General features: G+C 37.0%; 1 protein-coding gene, 1 long non-coding RNA gene and 1 other non-coding gene across 3 annotated transcripts; 1 reads left to right on the top strand and 2 right to left on the bottom strand.

Annotated features, from left to right (window-relative positions):
• Nucleotides 1-702: 702 nt before the first annotated feature.
• Nucleotides 703-3,104, bottom strand: LOC6044239 (cysteine sulfinic acid decarboxylase). Its single transcript, XM_001861743.2, has 8 exons — nucleotides 2,944-3,104; nucleotides 2,696-2,886; nucleotides 2,502-2,627; nucleotides 2,332-2,428; nucleotides 1,717-1,974; nucleotides 1,345-1,602; nucleotides 1,022-1,270; nucleotides 703-953 (listed from the first exon to the last, which is right to left on the bottom strand). The coding sequence occupies exons 1-8, from the start codon at nucleotides 3,067-3,069 to the stop codon at nucleotides 771-773; spliced, it is 1,488 nt and encodes a 495-aa protein (XP_001861778.2). The 5' UTR covers nucleotides 3,070-3,104; the 3' UTR covers nucleotides 703-770.
• Nucleotides 3,105-3,501: 397 nt separating this feature from the next.
• Nucleotides 3,502-4,205, bottom strand: LOC119767541. Its single transcript, XR_005277581.1, has 2 exons — nucleotides 4,161-4,205; nucleotides 3,502-4,093 (listed from the first exon to the last, which is right to left on the bottom strand). It is a non-coding gene; the product is annotated as an uncharacterized LOC119767541 (long non-coding RNA).
• A 244-nt stretch (nucleotides 4,206-4,449) lies between these two features.
• Nucleotides 4,450-4,657, top strand: LOC119768199. The gene has a single exon (XR_005278011.1). It is a non-coding gene; the product is annotated as a small nucleolar RNA U3 (small nucleolar RNA).
• Nucleotides 4,658-12,973: the final 8,316 nt, after the last annotated feature.

Raw genomic sequence — 12,973 nt, 5'->3', positions numbered from 1 at the left:
AGCATATGAGAAGACCTTTCAGGTGGAGTAAGAATTTTCAAGATCTGACTTACCTATCAAAAATTACAAGCAGTTTAAAAAATGGTCTGAATTTACATAACCTCAACTGGTCGGGTCTGATCGCCACGAAAAAGCCGTGTAGGTAGAGGGATGCCATTTTCCTCAATGGCCGTGTCTGTATAATCTTGACAAAAAGTCTGTAGGTAGTCTGTTATTTTTATTAGGACCTGTTAGGTGCTGCGATCACGTTAGGGGAGATCCATAAACCATGTGGATACTTAAGGCGGGTTGGAATCACTCTATAAATGAGAGGAAGGCACCATCCACCTAAAGGTGGATTATGTAACGTTTTTTGAGTAATATTACATAAAAAATGTGTAAAAATGTGATCCTGATGAATATTCATCAAAAACTGTTGAAAATTCTTCATTTTCTGGAGTAAAACTGATCATTCTTATGCCACAAAATCTGTCACCATTTCCTGATGAATATTATTACCATCAGTTTTTTCTGTGCAGCAAATCTTTTAAAAGCACCTCGAATAATGTTAATTTGAGAAAGACATTGGGTGATATGACTTCCTTTTAAAAATGGTCAAGCTTGCTGCACAAATTTACGTGGGCAAACGTGGGGTTTTGAGGGTTTCTTAGGAAGAATAATGTAACACGTAATAGTTTGTAAAATATTTTATCCATGCAAAAATATAACGTATCTTCTAGCTTTTAAAAATGGCACAAACAATCGTACAATCAAATGACGCAAGCAAACCCTCAAAGCTCGCCGCCAATTGCCACCATTTCCTGAATGATATAATCCATCCTTTCCGTAGTCGGGGGTGGCACACACTTGACCACCAACCGAAAGAAATAGCCCAATTTTTTGCAGGGATGGGAAGCATAACTGACCATCAGACTGCCCTTTTTGACCATTCGCTCCTTCAGTATAAGTGTGACCTGAAACAGATAAAGAGCAAAACTAATCAACTCGGAATTGGCCAGCCTACGAACCCACCCACACCCACCTTCTGAACCTCGGCCCACCAATCGTCGGTTTCATCCTGGCCGCTGCGGGAAGCCAGCTGTAGTCTTTTTGGAACAAACCAGAAGCAAACATTGGTAAACTCAAACTTTGTCCGAACGAGCTTGAAGAAGGCATTTTCGGTTATTGCCCGCAGAAAATACTGTGCACAGCTTAAGGCATTCTCGACGGCCAGCTGGAACCATTCGGGGCCTCGGGCACGCAACATGAACCAGAGCTTAAATGAGTCGACCTATGAGGCGTAACGAAAAAAAAAACACACAAACGACAACATTAAATCTGATTAATTAAATTACCAATTATCACCTTTCTGCCACACTGGACGCTCATGTCACCCGTGTCGTAGGAAATGTCGTAGTACTTATCGGTCTGGAACAGATACTCGGCACATGCCGCATTACAGCTAGTCAGCAAACCCTTGTGCCGTGACAAAAACATGGCACATTGAAGAGGGGCACCAAGTAATTTTTGGGGACACAAAGCAACTGAATCTGCCCGTTCCAATCCGTTCAGCAACAACTTTCTATAGTGGTCGGAAAACAGCGCTGCCCCACCCCATGCGGCCTGACGAAAACAAAAAAAAATGCAAGACATAAATTACCCAACCACCCAGGATAACCCACAAAATGGACGACGTTTTCGTGCAGTCACGTGCCGTATCGCGGTATATCTTCTTACATCAACGTGCATCCACGTGCCGAACCGAGCACAAATGTCGGCAATCTTGTCGAGCTCGTCGAACGCCCCAAACACCGTGGTCCCGGCCGTAACCGATACGATGAGAGGCCTCGATCCGTCCTGGCCAACCGTTGCCGTCTGGAGTGCGGCCTCCAGCGCACCCGGATCAATACGGGACAAATGGTCCGTGCTGATTTTCAGCACGTTTGCCTCGCCCAGCCCCAACCAGTTGGCACTCTTGGTGACGCTGTAATGAGCCTGGGTGGAAAAGGAAAGCCAAAAAAAATGTGTATTGGAAAAATCTAAAAATGTATCTCTCATTTGAAAGACATCGCGTTGAATAGTTGAATAATTAATAAATAATTATAATGATATAACGGTGAAAGTTATTGCTGCAAGGAAAAAAGAGCTAAAACTTAACGAGTAAGTAGATGGAAACGCATGGTACAACCTGATTTTCAGTCCTTTTCGGTATGTTTAGTACGATTAATTTGTTCTAATCAACATGTTTAGTGGTTTGATAAAACTTCTAAACGTGAAATTTTGGATAGTCAAGTCTTGAAAGTATTATTGTCTTAGTTACTATCCCATTTTATATATGAACCTATTACTTACATCTTCTGAGGTGTATATTTTCAAGCATTGCTGCCCATACATTCCTTGTATTTTAATATCTGGCTGCATTTTGTGCCTTGCCATCGAAATCGCATACCTGAAGCAGCATATAAAATTTGTCAATTTGTTAAAGTGATGTAGTTTTTGTTCAAATGAGAAAATCTTCATACATATTGGCCATCGATCCACCCGGAGTAAAAACACCTTCACCATCTTCAAAGCCGCAAAGCTTCAGAAAATATTCCAAAACCATCGATTCAATTAGCGAAAACACCGGGGCGGCTTCAAATGTAAATCTGTGAAGTAATTTTAAATGTATAAACTGTTTATTAGTTGCTTACTAAACAAACCCCAAAACACTTACTGACAAGCGTTCAGCGCATCGGTTACCCACGAAGCAGCTAGCCCGTATAGATCCGGTGCAGCGTACATCTCATTGTGGTAATTCGGATGAGCAGTTTTGATAGAATATTGAATCACCATACGAACTATGTTTTCTCGCTCCGCAGAACCAGCACACGGTACGGCGGTTGATAAATCCAGACAAAGCAAACTCTAAAATTTCTAGAATATCAATTTGCACGCTAGAGCCAATATTACAATCAGTCTTACTTTCAATTCTTGCGGATGCTTGAAAGGAAACACCAAATCTCCAGCTTTTGGGTCGAACACTCGTTCTGATTTTAGAATATCAAATATTTTAGAGAGCAAATCTTGTTCTTCGCCTAAATTTGCCATTTTTTACGGAGTAAGTATGGTATGAATAGTTCAACTTCCTATTCTAGACTGATAGCATTATCAATTTGGCAAAAACTCAACGTTGGCCTAATAAATGAACCCCACAAAAAATGCAAACAACTTTTCGTTGGCCAAACAGTCGATCATTCGAACGGGCAACAGACATTTCAAACAAGTTTATCAGGCAGAATATAACAAATTCTTTGTTTGGTGCCAAATGTACGTAAAGTTTTTTTACGTTTTGGCTGTGTTTTGGCTCTCTCACATCGTAAATAATGAACATTGTTTATCATCTTTTTAAAGTGCATGTAAATGAACTGTTTGTAACAAATTTCGAAACAAACAAAGAACATATTTTTATAGGAATACTACACAGCACATACATAGTGATTTGAAGGGAATGTCAAGAATAAATCATTACCAAAGTCAGACTAAAACTATCTATTTAATGTTTATTTAAACATATCATTCGAAAACCCCTGAATAACTTGTGATCTCATTGTATTAACTAATTAAACAATAATGTAGAAAAAGTTACAGACAAGCCTGAGACTTCAGTTTTTCTCAAATGACATATGCTGGAATCCTATCTGATGACTAATAAGCATTCCCTTTAAACATAATATATATTTTTATAAAATAAACGGGCTTGGTGATAAATGTTTAAGTTAAAAGATGATCAACTAACCAAACCAGTAAGTAACCACTGGCCAGTTAAGTTGATTTTTGAACCTAGAGGAAGAACAAGACTTCAGGAATCGATCCAGCGTTTATTCTAATAATTTAAATAAAAATGTAATTACAAAAGCCGACTCGATCCTAAACAGGTCCCAGCACTGAAAAGGACATAATAAAAAAAAGTCATAAAAATGCCAACTACTTGTCATTTAAATTTGAAGTTGTTTTCCTGAATCGGCAAGTCGTGGCCGAAGTGCCTACTGGAGATGACTCCATTTTTACGGTTAGTCGTAGACATATAGCACACGGAATTTATGAAACCATGATGATGCAAACTGATGACTACCTAAAAATACAAGGTATTCATAAATTAATACATGAAATAACAACGTAATTACACAGCATTAACTAACTTTATCAACCAAAACAAAAAAAAACGTGGCTGTTCAATACTGTTACCGAAAATTCACTCATTCAAAACAACATTCACTTCTTTCGAGCTGACAGCCAAATGAACCGGTTTGCGTTCATCCGTCTTCACGGCGAGCACGTGCTCGTAAACTGTCCTACCCGTACCCGCGCATAGAAACGACAAAAAGCTTCTCTCAATTCATGAACAGAGACGTTTTGTATGAGTCATACTCATCACTATCGGAACACAGTGCCGTGAGCTCATATGCTGGGAGAAACCTAATCCAAGTTAAGACTGTGCTTCACAGGATCATTTCTGTAGGCAAGTTTTCACCACAAGTTTTTTCCGAAAGGAAAAGATTTCCCACCCACGATGATGAGAAGGAGTGTCTAGCCTGGAGCGTGAAACTTGGTGGAGATCTGGTTCGTTTGAATGAACGGACCGCTCTACTGCTGAAGATCGGCTCTCTTGCAATGGCTTGGACGCATTCTGAGTGGTGTTTTTGGACAATTATTAATACTAAAGAAACCATAATTAATCAAATCAATTAATTCTTAACTTCGGTACTTAAGAAGCAAAATAATAAGTCAAATTAATAAGTTGATTATTAGATGAAAATCTTAGAAGGAGTAAGGAAAACTGACAAGTTTAATATTTGAGAAAATTATCTCAAATAAATGTTTTTGCAATTCCGTCTTGAAACTTCTTACATTTCCTGCCATTCTCGCGTGACGAACCCGTCTTCTTTTATCTACTTAAAATAACAGAATCGAATAGAGACACATTGCAAAACAAATGCTGAAAAGTTGAACTTTTCAGCACTAGTTTTGAAAAGTAATACTTTTCAACATTTTTTTTTTATTTAAACGATTTATTGACAAAATACATGAACATTCATTCGACTTATAATTTCACTCAATGGGTGTTTTTCAGAAATGCAAAAAATGTTGTATGGAACTCGTTGCAAACCTTGATTTTTTCAGCACTTGTCGTATTTATCCAACTCGGTGAACCTCGTTGGATAAATGTACGACACGTGCTGAAAAAATCTTCATTTTGCAACTTGTTGCATAAACTGCTATTTTTCAATTCCGCTGTGAAACTGTCAATTTTTCCTGTCCTTCTGGAGAAATAAAACGGCCTTCTTTTCCCTGCTAAAAATAACTGAACGGAAAATTAATACCCTTCAATACCACTGCCGTTCTACGCATAATTGTCCCATGTTCAAAAAAGGGCAACTGAGAAAAACGCGATTGAAATTTTTCGATCGTTTTCTGTGTTTCTACCAAGGGGTTGGAAACTCTTAGAGCTATATTTATTATGTTCACCAGTATATCAAAATATATGTTAGTATACTTATTATTTCCTTTACATATCGCCAGTATACTTACCAATATACTGAGAGTATCTTTAATATACTAACAGTTTATTGCTTTTCGGTTAGTATACTAACAAGTATACTGGAATATCGTTAGTATACTCAGTATTCCTAAGTAATATTAGAGTTTCCAGCCCCTTGGTTTCTACGCATAATTGTCCCGTGGGTCCCTATTCGCCCTATATGTCCCTTATGACCCCGGTTAACATTTAATCGCCCTTATTTGTAATCCTCTTGCAGATAAACAGGTAAACAAGATAAAATGCTTCGTAAAACTCAAGATTTCGTGATAGAAAATACTTCGTGGGACAATTATGCGTAGAAGTTCAACGATGGGACAAACAGACTTGGTGTTGTTTTCAATGATTTTCTGAACAAAGTACTAGATTTTATGTGTTTTTCTGAAAATATACGTAAAACTAAACTTACAAATGATTAAAAGAATCGTCCAAAAATGACATGGGACAATTATGCGTAGAACGGCAGACCAGTGCTGAAAAGTTCTACTTTTTAGCACTGACATGGGTGCTGAAAAGTTGAAATTTTCCACACTAGTACCGAAAAGTAATAATTTTCAATATTTTTGTGTTCTGAACGGTGAATTGACTAAACACATGAATGTTTGACTTATAATTCCATTCAAGTAGAGTTTTTCGAAATTGCAAAAAAAAAATATTGCAAGCAACTCGTTGCAAAACTTGATTTTTTCAGCACTCGTCGTATTTATCCAACTCGGTAAACCTCGTTGGATAAATGTACAACTCGTGCTAAACAAATCTTCTTTTTCCAACTTGTTGCATAAACTAATATTTAATGGCTTCCTAGAGAAAACAATAAAAGAAAAACATAAAATGTGCACATTTCTTGAATTATTGTGGTAAGTGACGAAAGCGTCAATCTTTAAATTAAATAAAGCATTTATTAGTGTTTTATTTTATTTTATCTGCAGCTTGTTATATTTTATACTCTGAAATAAACGTTACGAACCCTTTTGAACTCTGGCTTCAAACTAACGAGACTTTCAATTCAGGGTTCGCTGGTTTGAACCCGAAGATAGATGCAAAAGCCTATGCGTAGTTAACTTTGGGGCTAAAGTTATGGATCGGTTTAAGGTGTGCTGTGTCAGGAATATATTTTAGGATCTAAAAATTGAAATCTTGATGAATATTTACATCTTTGTCCTGAGTAAGACCGAAGTAATTTTCAATTTCGAAAAGGCACCAAGGATCATGTTATTTTAGAGAAACTCTGAAATTGGTTTAAAAATTTTAGGAAATCAATTTTAAACATTAATCACCTTTTAATTAACAGCTGAGAACGAAAAGGCATCTTTCAAATATTTTGTGCTGAGAAATCTCGGATTGTGAATGGACACTCAAACATATCTAGCATGAATGAATGTAGGGGAGATGGGGGTAAGACGGCCACCCTAAGGAAGAAGTCTCATAAAATTTACACAACAGATTATTTTGATCTCTAATTACGTACATATTGTTCTACTAGTAAAAAGCAATCCACTTTAACGACCCCCGGGTCTTTTGTGGGCTCTGTTGCAAGTTTCTGCTCATTTCTAGGCGTCCGAACGTTATGTGTGGTGAGTCACTCAAAACCTCTTTTTCGCGAATGGACCGACGCTTTACTTCGCCATCCGATCGAAGGCGTGGTCAGGCAAATCTCGTCTCGAAAAATGCCACCGGGTCCGTCTGGGATTAAACCCAGGCCATACTGGGGTTTGGAGGCTACCACGCTAACCACTAAACCACCGGACCCGACTAGAAGTCCATTATAAAAATGACATAAATTAGATGGTCAAAAAAACAATTTTCATTACTTTTCAGCAATTTTTATTTATAATATATATAGCTATATATAGTATATATAGCTCAGGGTTGAACGGATGACCATGAACCCTTAGAGAAAAATGTTTCTAGGACCACCCCCGACACGGCTACCTAGTGTAAGTGTGGGTTAAAGTTTGTCGCTTAGCTTGTAGGAGCGTTTGAAGTAAAATCGCGCATTTCCCATAGTAATTTCCATGTAAACTTTAATCTCCGAGCGACAAGCCAGTTTTTAACCAAATGAGCTCAAATTTGGTGTGAGAGTCCCTATGGGCTCCCTCTACAAGATGGTCTTTATTCCAGCCGGATCCGAGCACTTTCGAAAAAAAATGACCCACCCTAATATATATATAAATTACGCGGGGTAGGACGGCCACCCATGTGAGGTAAGACGGTCAGTGCTATAAATTAACTTAATAAATTCGCTAAATCCATCCAAAAACCTACATGGTTGGTTGAAAAGATTTCTCTGAACATAATAACTATTTTGGTTGAAGAAAAACAAGTTTCAAATGTGAAGAAACATGCATTTTCAAAGATCCGTAGTGCGGTGCCTGTGGGGACGCGCAGTCCTGTTTTTTTCATGTTATTTTCCTTCTCTTTTGTGTCGCTGTTCGAGTGCATGGGGTGATTGGCCATTATAATTAAATAATGGTATCAGTAGTGCGGTACCTGTAAAGACCGGCTTAATGGCTACGGCTCCCGCCTCATAAGCGGAAGGTTCAGAGTTCGACTCTTGACTGGTCTCCTTGAAAATTTTCGACTGTAATTGAATTTTCACTATGAACAAAAAACGCATAGAATCAGGTGGGGCTTGAACTCATCACACCTTTGGATTGGAAGTCTGGAAGTCGGGTGCACTCTGACCATTTGGCCACCGAGGGATTAATACTCCATGAGTGAATTAATCCGTAGTGGTGAAATAATGTCACAAGGTCATTTACTATATAATACAACAATCTTTTCCCCAACGATCCCCTACACACCACACACCATTAAAATCTATAAATAACTCGAACCAGTTGGTACGGTATGTACCCGGCTCCTTCTTCCCCTGATGGTTCTATGAAATGTGGGATCCGTTCATAGAATCTGTCTCATGCGGTTAATGCAACGCAGTAGGCCGTGCCGCTTTAATGAGTGTAATACATTTCGCGGGTTCTCGAAAGTACTGCAATCGTTAACTTCATCATCCCGGTACGAGAATCGAACTCACGACCTCTGGATTGGAAATCCAGCACGCCGTTAATCGAAACCCATCCCCTACCGGTCAGTATTCCCAGTGAGCAGATTAACTCTTTGAAGGGATCTGACTTTGCCGAGCCAGACAGGAATCGAACCCATCACCTTCCGCTTACAAGGCGAAACCCATAACCTCACGGCCACGGAAGCTCGGCAAAAAAAAATTAAAATCGTTAGTAATGACAAGAAGGAACTTGAGGCGTAATCTAACCATAAGTTCTTCCCGGATGCTTTCTTCGGACTGGCTGCGCTTGTGTTTGATTAGATTAGATTAGATTAGATTAGATGAAGAAACATGCATTTTCAAAAATTTCATATTTTGGCTCTGTGAATTTCATATTATTGCGACAACATTTGATGAAAAACTGTGACAAACACAAATTTGTTCCAAAATAATTAGTTTGTGTATTTCGATTAGAATAAGTAAACCAAAATTATGTAAACAGTATTAAATTAGCGATTTTTATGAAAAGTTTGATAGGATTTCATACTATTCAATGAGTATTGCTATATCACAGTAAGGAATGTTGTCGGTAGTTTAAAGCATTTTGATTAAAAATTGATAGTTTTATTGAAAATGGGTCATTCCAGCTGAAGCGGAACAGCATTTGAAAATTACCCTCTCCGATCCTGCTCAAATTTGGCAGGGTTGTTGATACTATCAAAACATGCAAGAATCCCAAATTTCATCCAAATCGGACCACCCCTCCATTTTTGTACCTCCCCAAAAAATCGACTTTTTGGCGATTTTTGTGCGAAACCCCTATTTTCAAACGGCGATAGCTCAGGAACCACAAATCTTAGAAGGTCGGTCTTAGACTCAATTTTGAAGGAAATTGGACTTAGAATCCATTTCCGAGATCAAAATTTGGATTTATTTATTTTTTCTACCTGTATTGAGCAATTGAAAACTTTAAAGGGCCGTATCTCAAAACACCCCATCTTATTTTTTTGATTTGACCTCACCATCGTGTTCCCCGGCCAATTTTACATAAGAATCACTTATCGACAGAAAGGAATATGTTTCGTTCCAGAGATATCGAATTTTAAAGTTTTGAGTATTTGAGATTACCTACATTAGCTTCATTCGCCGCATCTGCTAGAAGCACTCATAAGCGCTGTTCAATAACTGCTACCTGGTCATTTATTGGAATAAGATTTCATATTAAATAATCTTTAGCAAATTGGGCAAAATAACTGTATAACACTGTAGGCATCTGGCGTTAACGTGAAGACTTCCATCTTTGCCATGATTTTTCGTTCTGGATATAAATTGTGCGTCGCTATTAATATTTTGACAATATTTCTTTTACAAGTTGTTTAGAATAGTGCCCTAAACAAGCTGATTCCTTTTGGTAACGATTATCCCAATAATTGCAAAGTTATGGAAATCGCCATTGATCAATGATTGCAAACTAGGATGTCAATGATTGTACCTCAAAATTATGTAACTTTTGAAACACATTTGATTTAGACCAACAATTCTTTCAGTCGCTTTAAGAAGGCAACAACCGGCACATGCTGATTAGGGGAGAGTGGGGAGACTTGATCCCCTTTTTTTGTATCGCACATAACTCTGTCAATTTCTCACAAAACTATAAACTTTTTGCATGAGTTGAAAGCTTAAACATTCATCTATGTTTGGCTAATGAGGGTATTTCATCAGATTAACTCTTTGAATCATGCCAAGCGTTTTAAAAAAATATTTTAAACGGGCATTTTAAAAATGTTAGGGGTAACATGATCCCCCTTTCAACATTCTGAAGAAATCTTAAGCAAAATGTTTCTTATTCATCCAAACTTTTAATTCTCTATAAGTTACAGCAATTTCACATAAAACCTGTACGTTTATGTTCAAAATATAACAAGTTTAGTATGTAAAATATTTAAAAACTTAAAATATTATTTTTTCGACCAAAATTAAGCATGTTAACAAAAGCTGGAAATTTTTGTTTACAATTTTTTTGAAAAAAGGTACAAACTGCAGTAAGTTATGTACAACTATACTAAAGGAAACCATGTATGAAAACCCAGCCCAATTATTTAATCTTGAGGCAGATTCCAGTGACTATAAAAATGCAGGGATCAAGTCTCCCTAAACTCACTTTTTTAAACAATTGATTGTAAAAATAGTATGACGATAAATTTAACATCAAATGCGTAAGGGTTTTGGAGTTGATAAGTTTATCAAACAATTCATGTATGAAAAATATTTTTTTGAATAATTTTTGAGTGTTTACTATACATATCAAAACAAAGAAAAAAAGATCTCTTGGAAGTTTTTTGCAGCTCGTTTCAGAAAAATGTGTGTAACTCAATATAAACATTTTTTATTTTTTTTCTGTGTTTTCTACAATGAGTTATAGTTAATTTCGCACAACTTTCTAGAACAAAGCTAATTGTTTTACCCACATGCTGACGAGATACAGGCTTGGGATCAAGTGTCCCCGGGGATCAAGTCTCCCCACTCTCCCCTACATTTGGTGCAGAAATTCGTTAAATTGAATTCAGTACAGAACAATTTAGAGTGATGATCAATTTTCTTCGAAAATTATCAAAGGCTTCCGCTTAAAAAAATGAGCTGAATTTCTGTGCTAACCCACAGGATAGAGCAATAACGACACACAGTACAGGGCAGAATTGGATTCAGATGCAGCGAGCAGAAAAATGCAATTGATCTTGTTACTTGCAAGATTTACTGAACAATAAGTGCACGATACATTATTGAGTAAAAAATATGAATTAAAATGAATAAAATTTGTTGATACGTTGTATTCTCGTGAAGAACGATCACAAGGAGTAGGAAAAGGATTTCTGGAAAGTATAAAACTGAAAAATGTAAGAAAATCACAAAGTTCAGCTAGTTCCCAAAATTTAGTAGCGATGATTTAGACACCGTCCGAACAATAATGTTTTTTTTTTCTTCTATCATTTCGGATTCTTGGAACACAATACGGCTACTAAGTGTACTTTGACCAAAACCATCCATTAATGAAATGGAGCTGGCTCACAATATAAAAATCGATTTAATATAATCCATCTTTTGAACCATAAAGCAGATTTTGGAGTTTTTGCTGAATGGCACTATTATGCTACCGCTCATGACAAAGGCCCTAGTCATGGCCTCGGGGTGCTCTAAAACGGTTAGCAACTCGTAAAAAAACGGTACATTCAAAATAACCCAATAAATATTCCTTGAACAAAAAAATGATTAAGGTATTAGCTATTTGAAAATTGCGTGAAATTATAAAAATAAAAAATAAATTAATCATTTTTCACAACATCAGGTAGTAACTATTAAAAAGTGCTCCTGAGTGCTTCTAGTATATGCGGCGAATGAAGCTAATGTAGGTAATCTCAAATACTCAAAACTTTAAAATTCGATATCTCTGGAACGAAACATATTCCTTTCTGTCGATAAGTGATTCTTATGTAAAATTGGCCGGGGAACACGATGGTGAGGTCAAATCAAAAAAATAAGATGGGGTGTTTTGAGATACGGCCGTTTAAAGTTTTCAATTGCGCAATACAGGTAGAAAAAATAAATTAATCCAAATTTTGATCTCGGAAATGGATTCTACGTCCAATTTCCTTCAAAATTGAGTCTAAGACCGACCTTCTAAGATTTGTGGTTCCTGAGCTATCACCGTTTGAAAATAGGGGTTTCGCACAAAAATCGCCAAAAAGTCGATTTTTTGGGGAGGTACAAAAATGGAGGGGGTGGTCCGATTTGGATGAAATTTGGGATTCTTGCATGTTTTGATAGTATCAACAACCCTGCCAAATTTGAGTAGGATCGGAGAGGGTAATTTTCAAATTTGCACTATTTCGTGCACAGTTGAGATGGAATGACCCAAATGCTTTTCTTTATCTACAAATATGCCTTAATAGTAAAAAAAACCTTCAAAAATATAACCTATATCAAATAAAATTTACAAATTACTGGTGGCCGTCTTACCCCCGGAGGAGGTGGCCGTCTTGCCCCTAAATAACTTATTTTTTAAAACATTTTCTGCAAATAGCTCATCGCATTTTTTAAACTTTTCCGAGGGGCATAATCTAGGGAAAACTTCAATTTAACATGAAAAAATATTTGAAGACAGGAATACATATTGTTATATAACAAAAATGCCTAAGTTATAATTCAAACAAATTACATCCAGCTTCAGGTTCAAACATTATTTGCTTATTTTGAGCTATTTTTATACTATTTCAAGCAATATGTTTGGCAAAGGTGACTCAATATGCATTATTAAGCATGAGGAACAGTATTGCTAAACATTTTAGTACACTCAAACCCCGATGGTTTGACACCAACTGTTGTCAAACGAACGGGGTCACTTTTTAGTTTGACAC

The sequence above is a fragment of the Culex quinquefasciatus genome, chromosome 2, assembly GCF_015732765.1.
Source record: "Culex quinquefasciatus strain JHB chromosome 2, VPISU_Cqui_1.0_pri_paternal, whole genome shotgun sequence".
Taxonomy (NCBI): domain Eukaryota; kingdom Metazoa; phylum Arthropoda; class Insecta; order Diptera; family Culicidae; genus Culex; species Culex quinquefasciatus.
The sequence above is the reverse complement of the archived record's forward strand: the minus strand, read 5'-3'. Positions and strand labels throughout refer to the sequence as shown.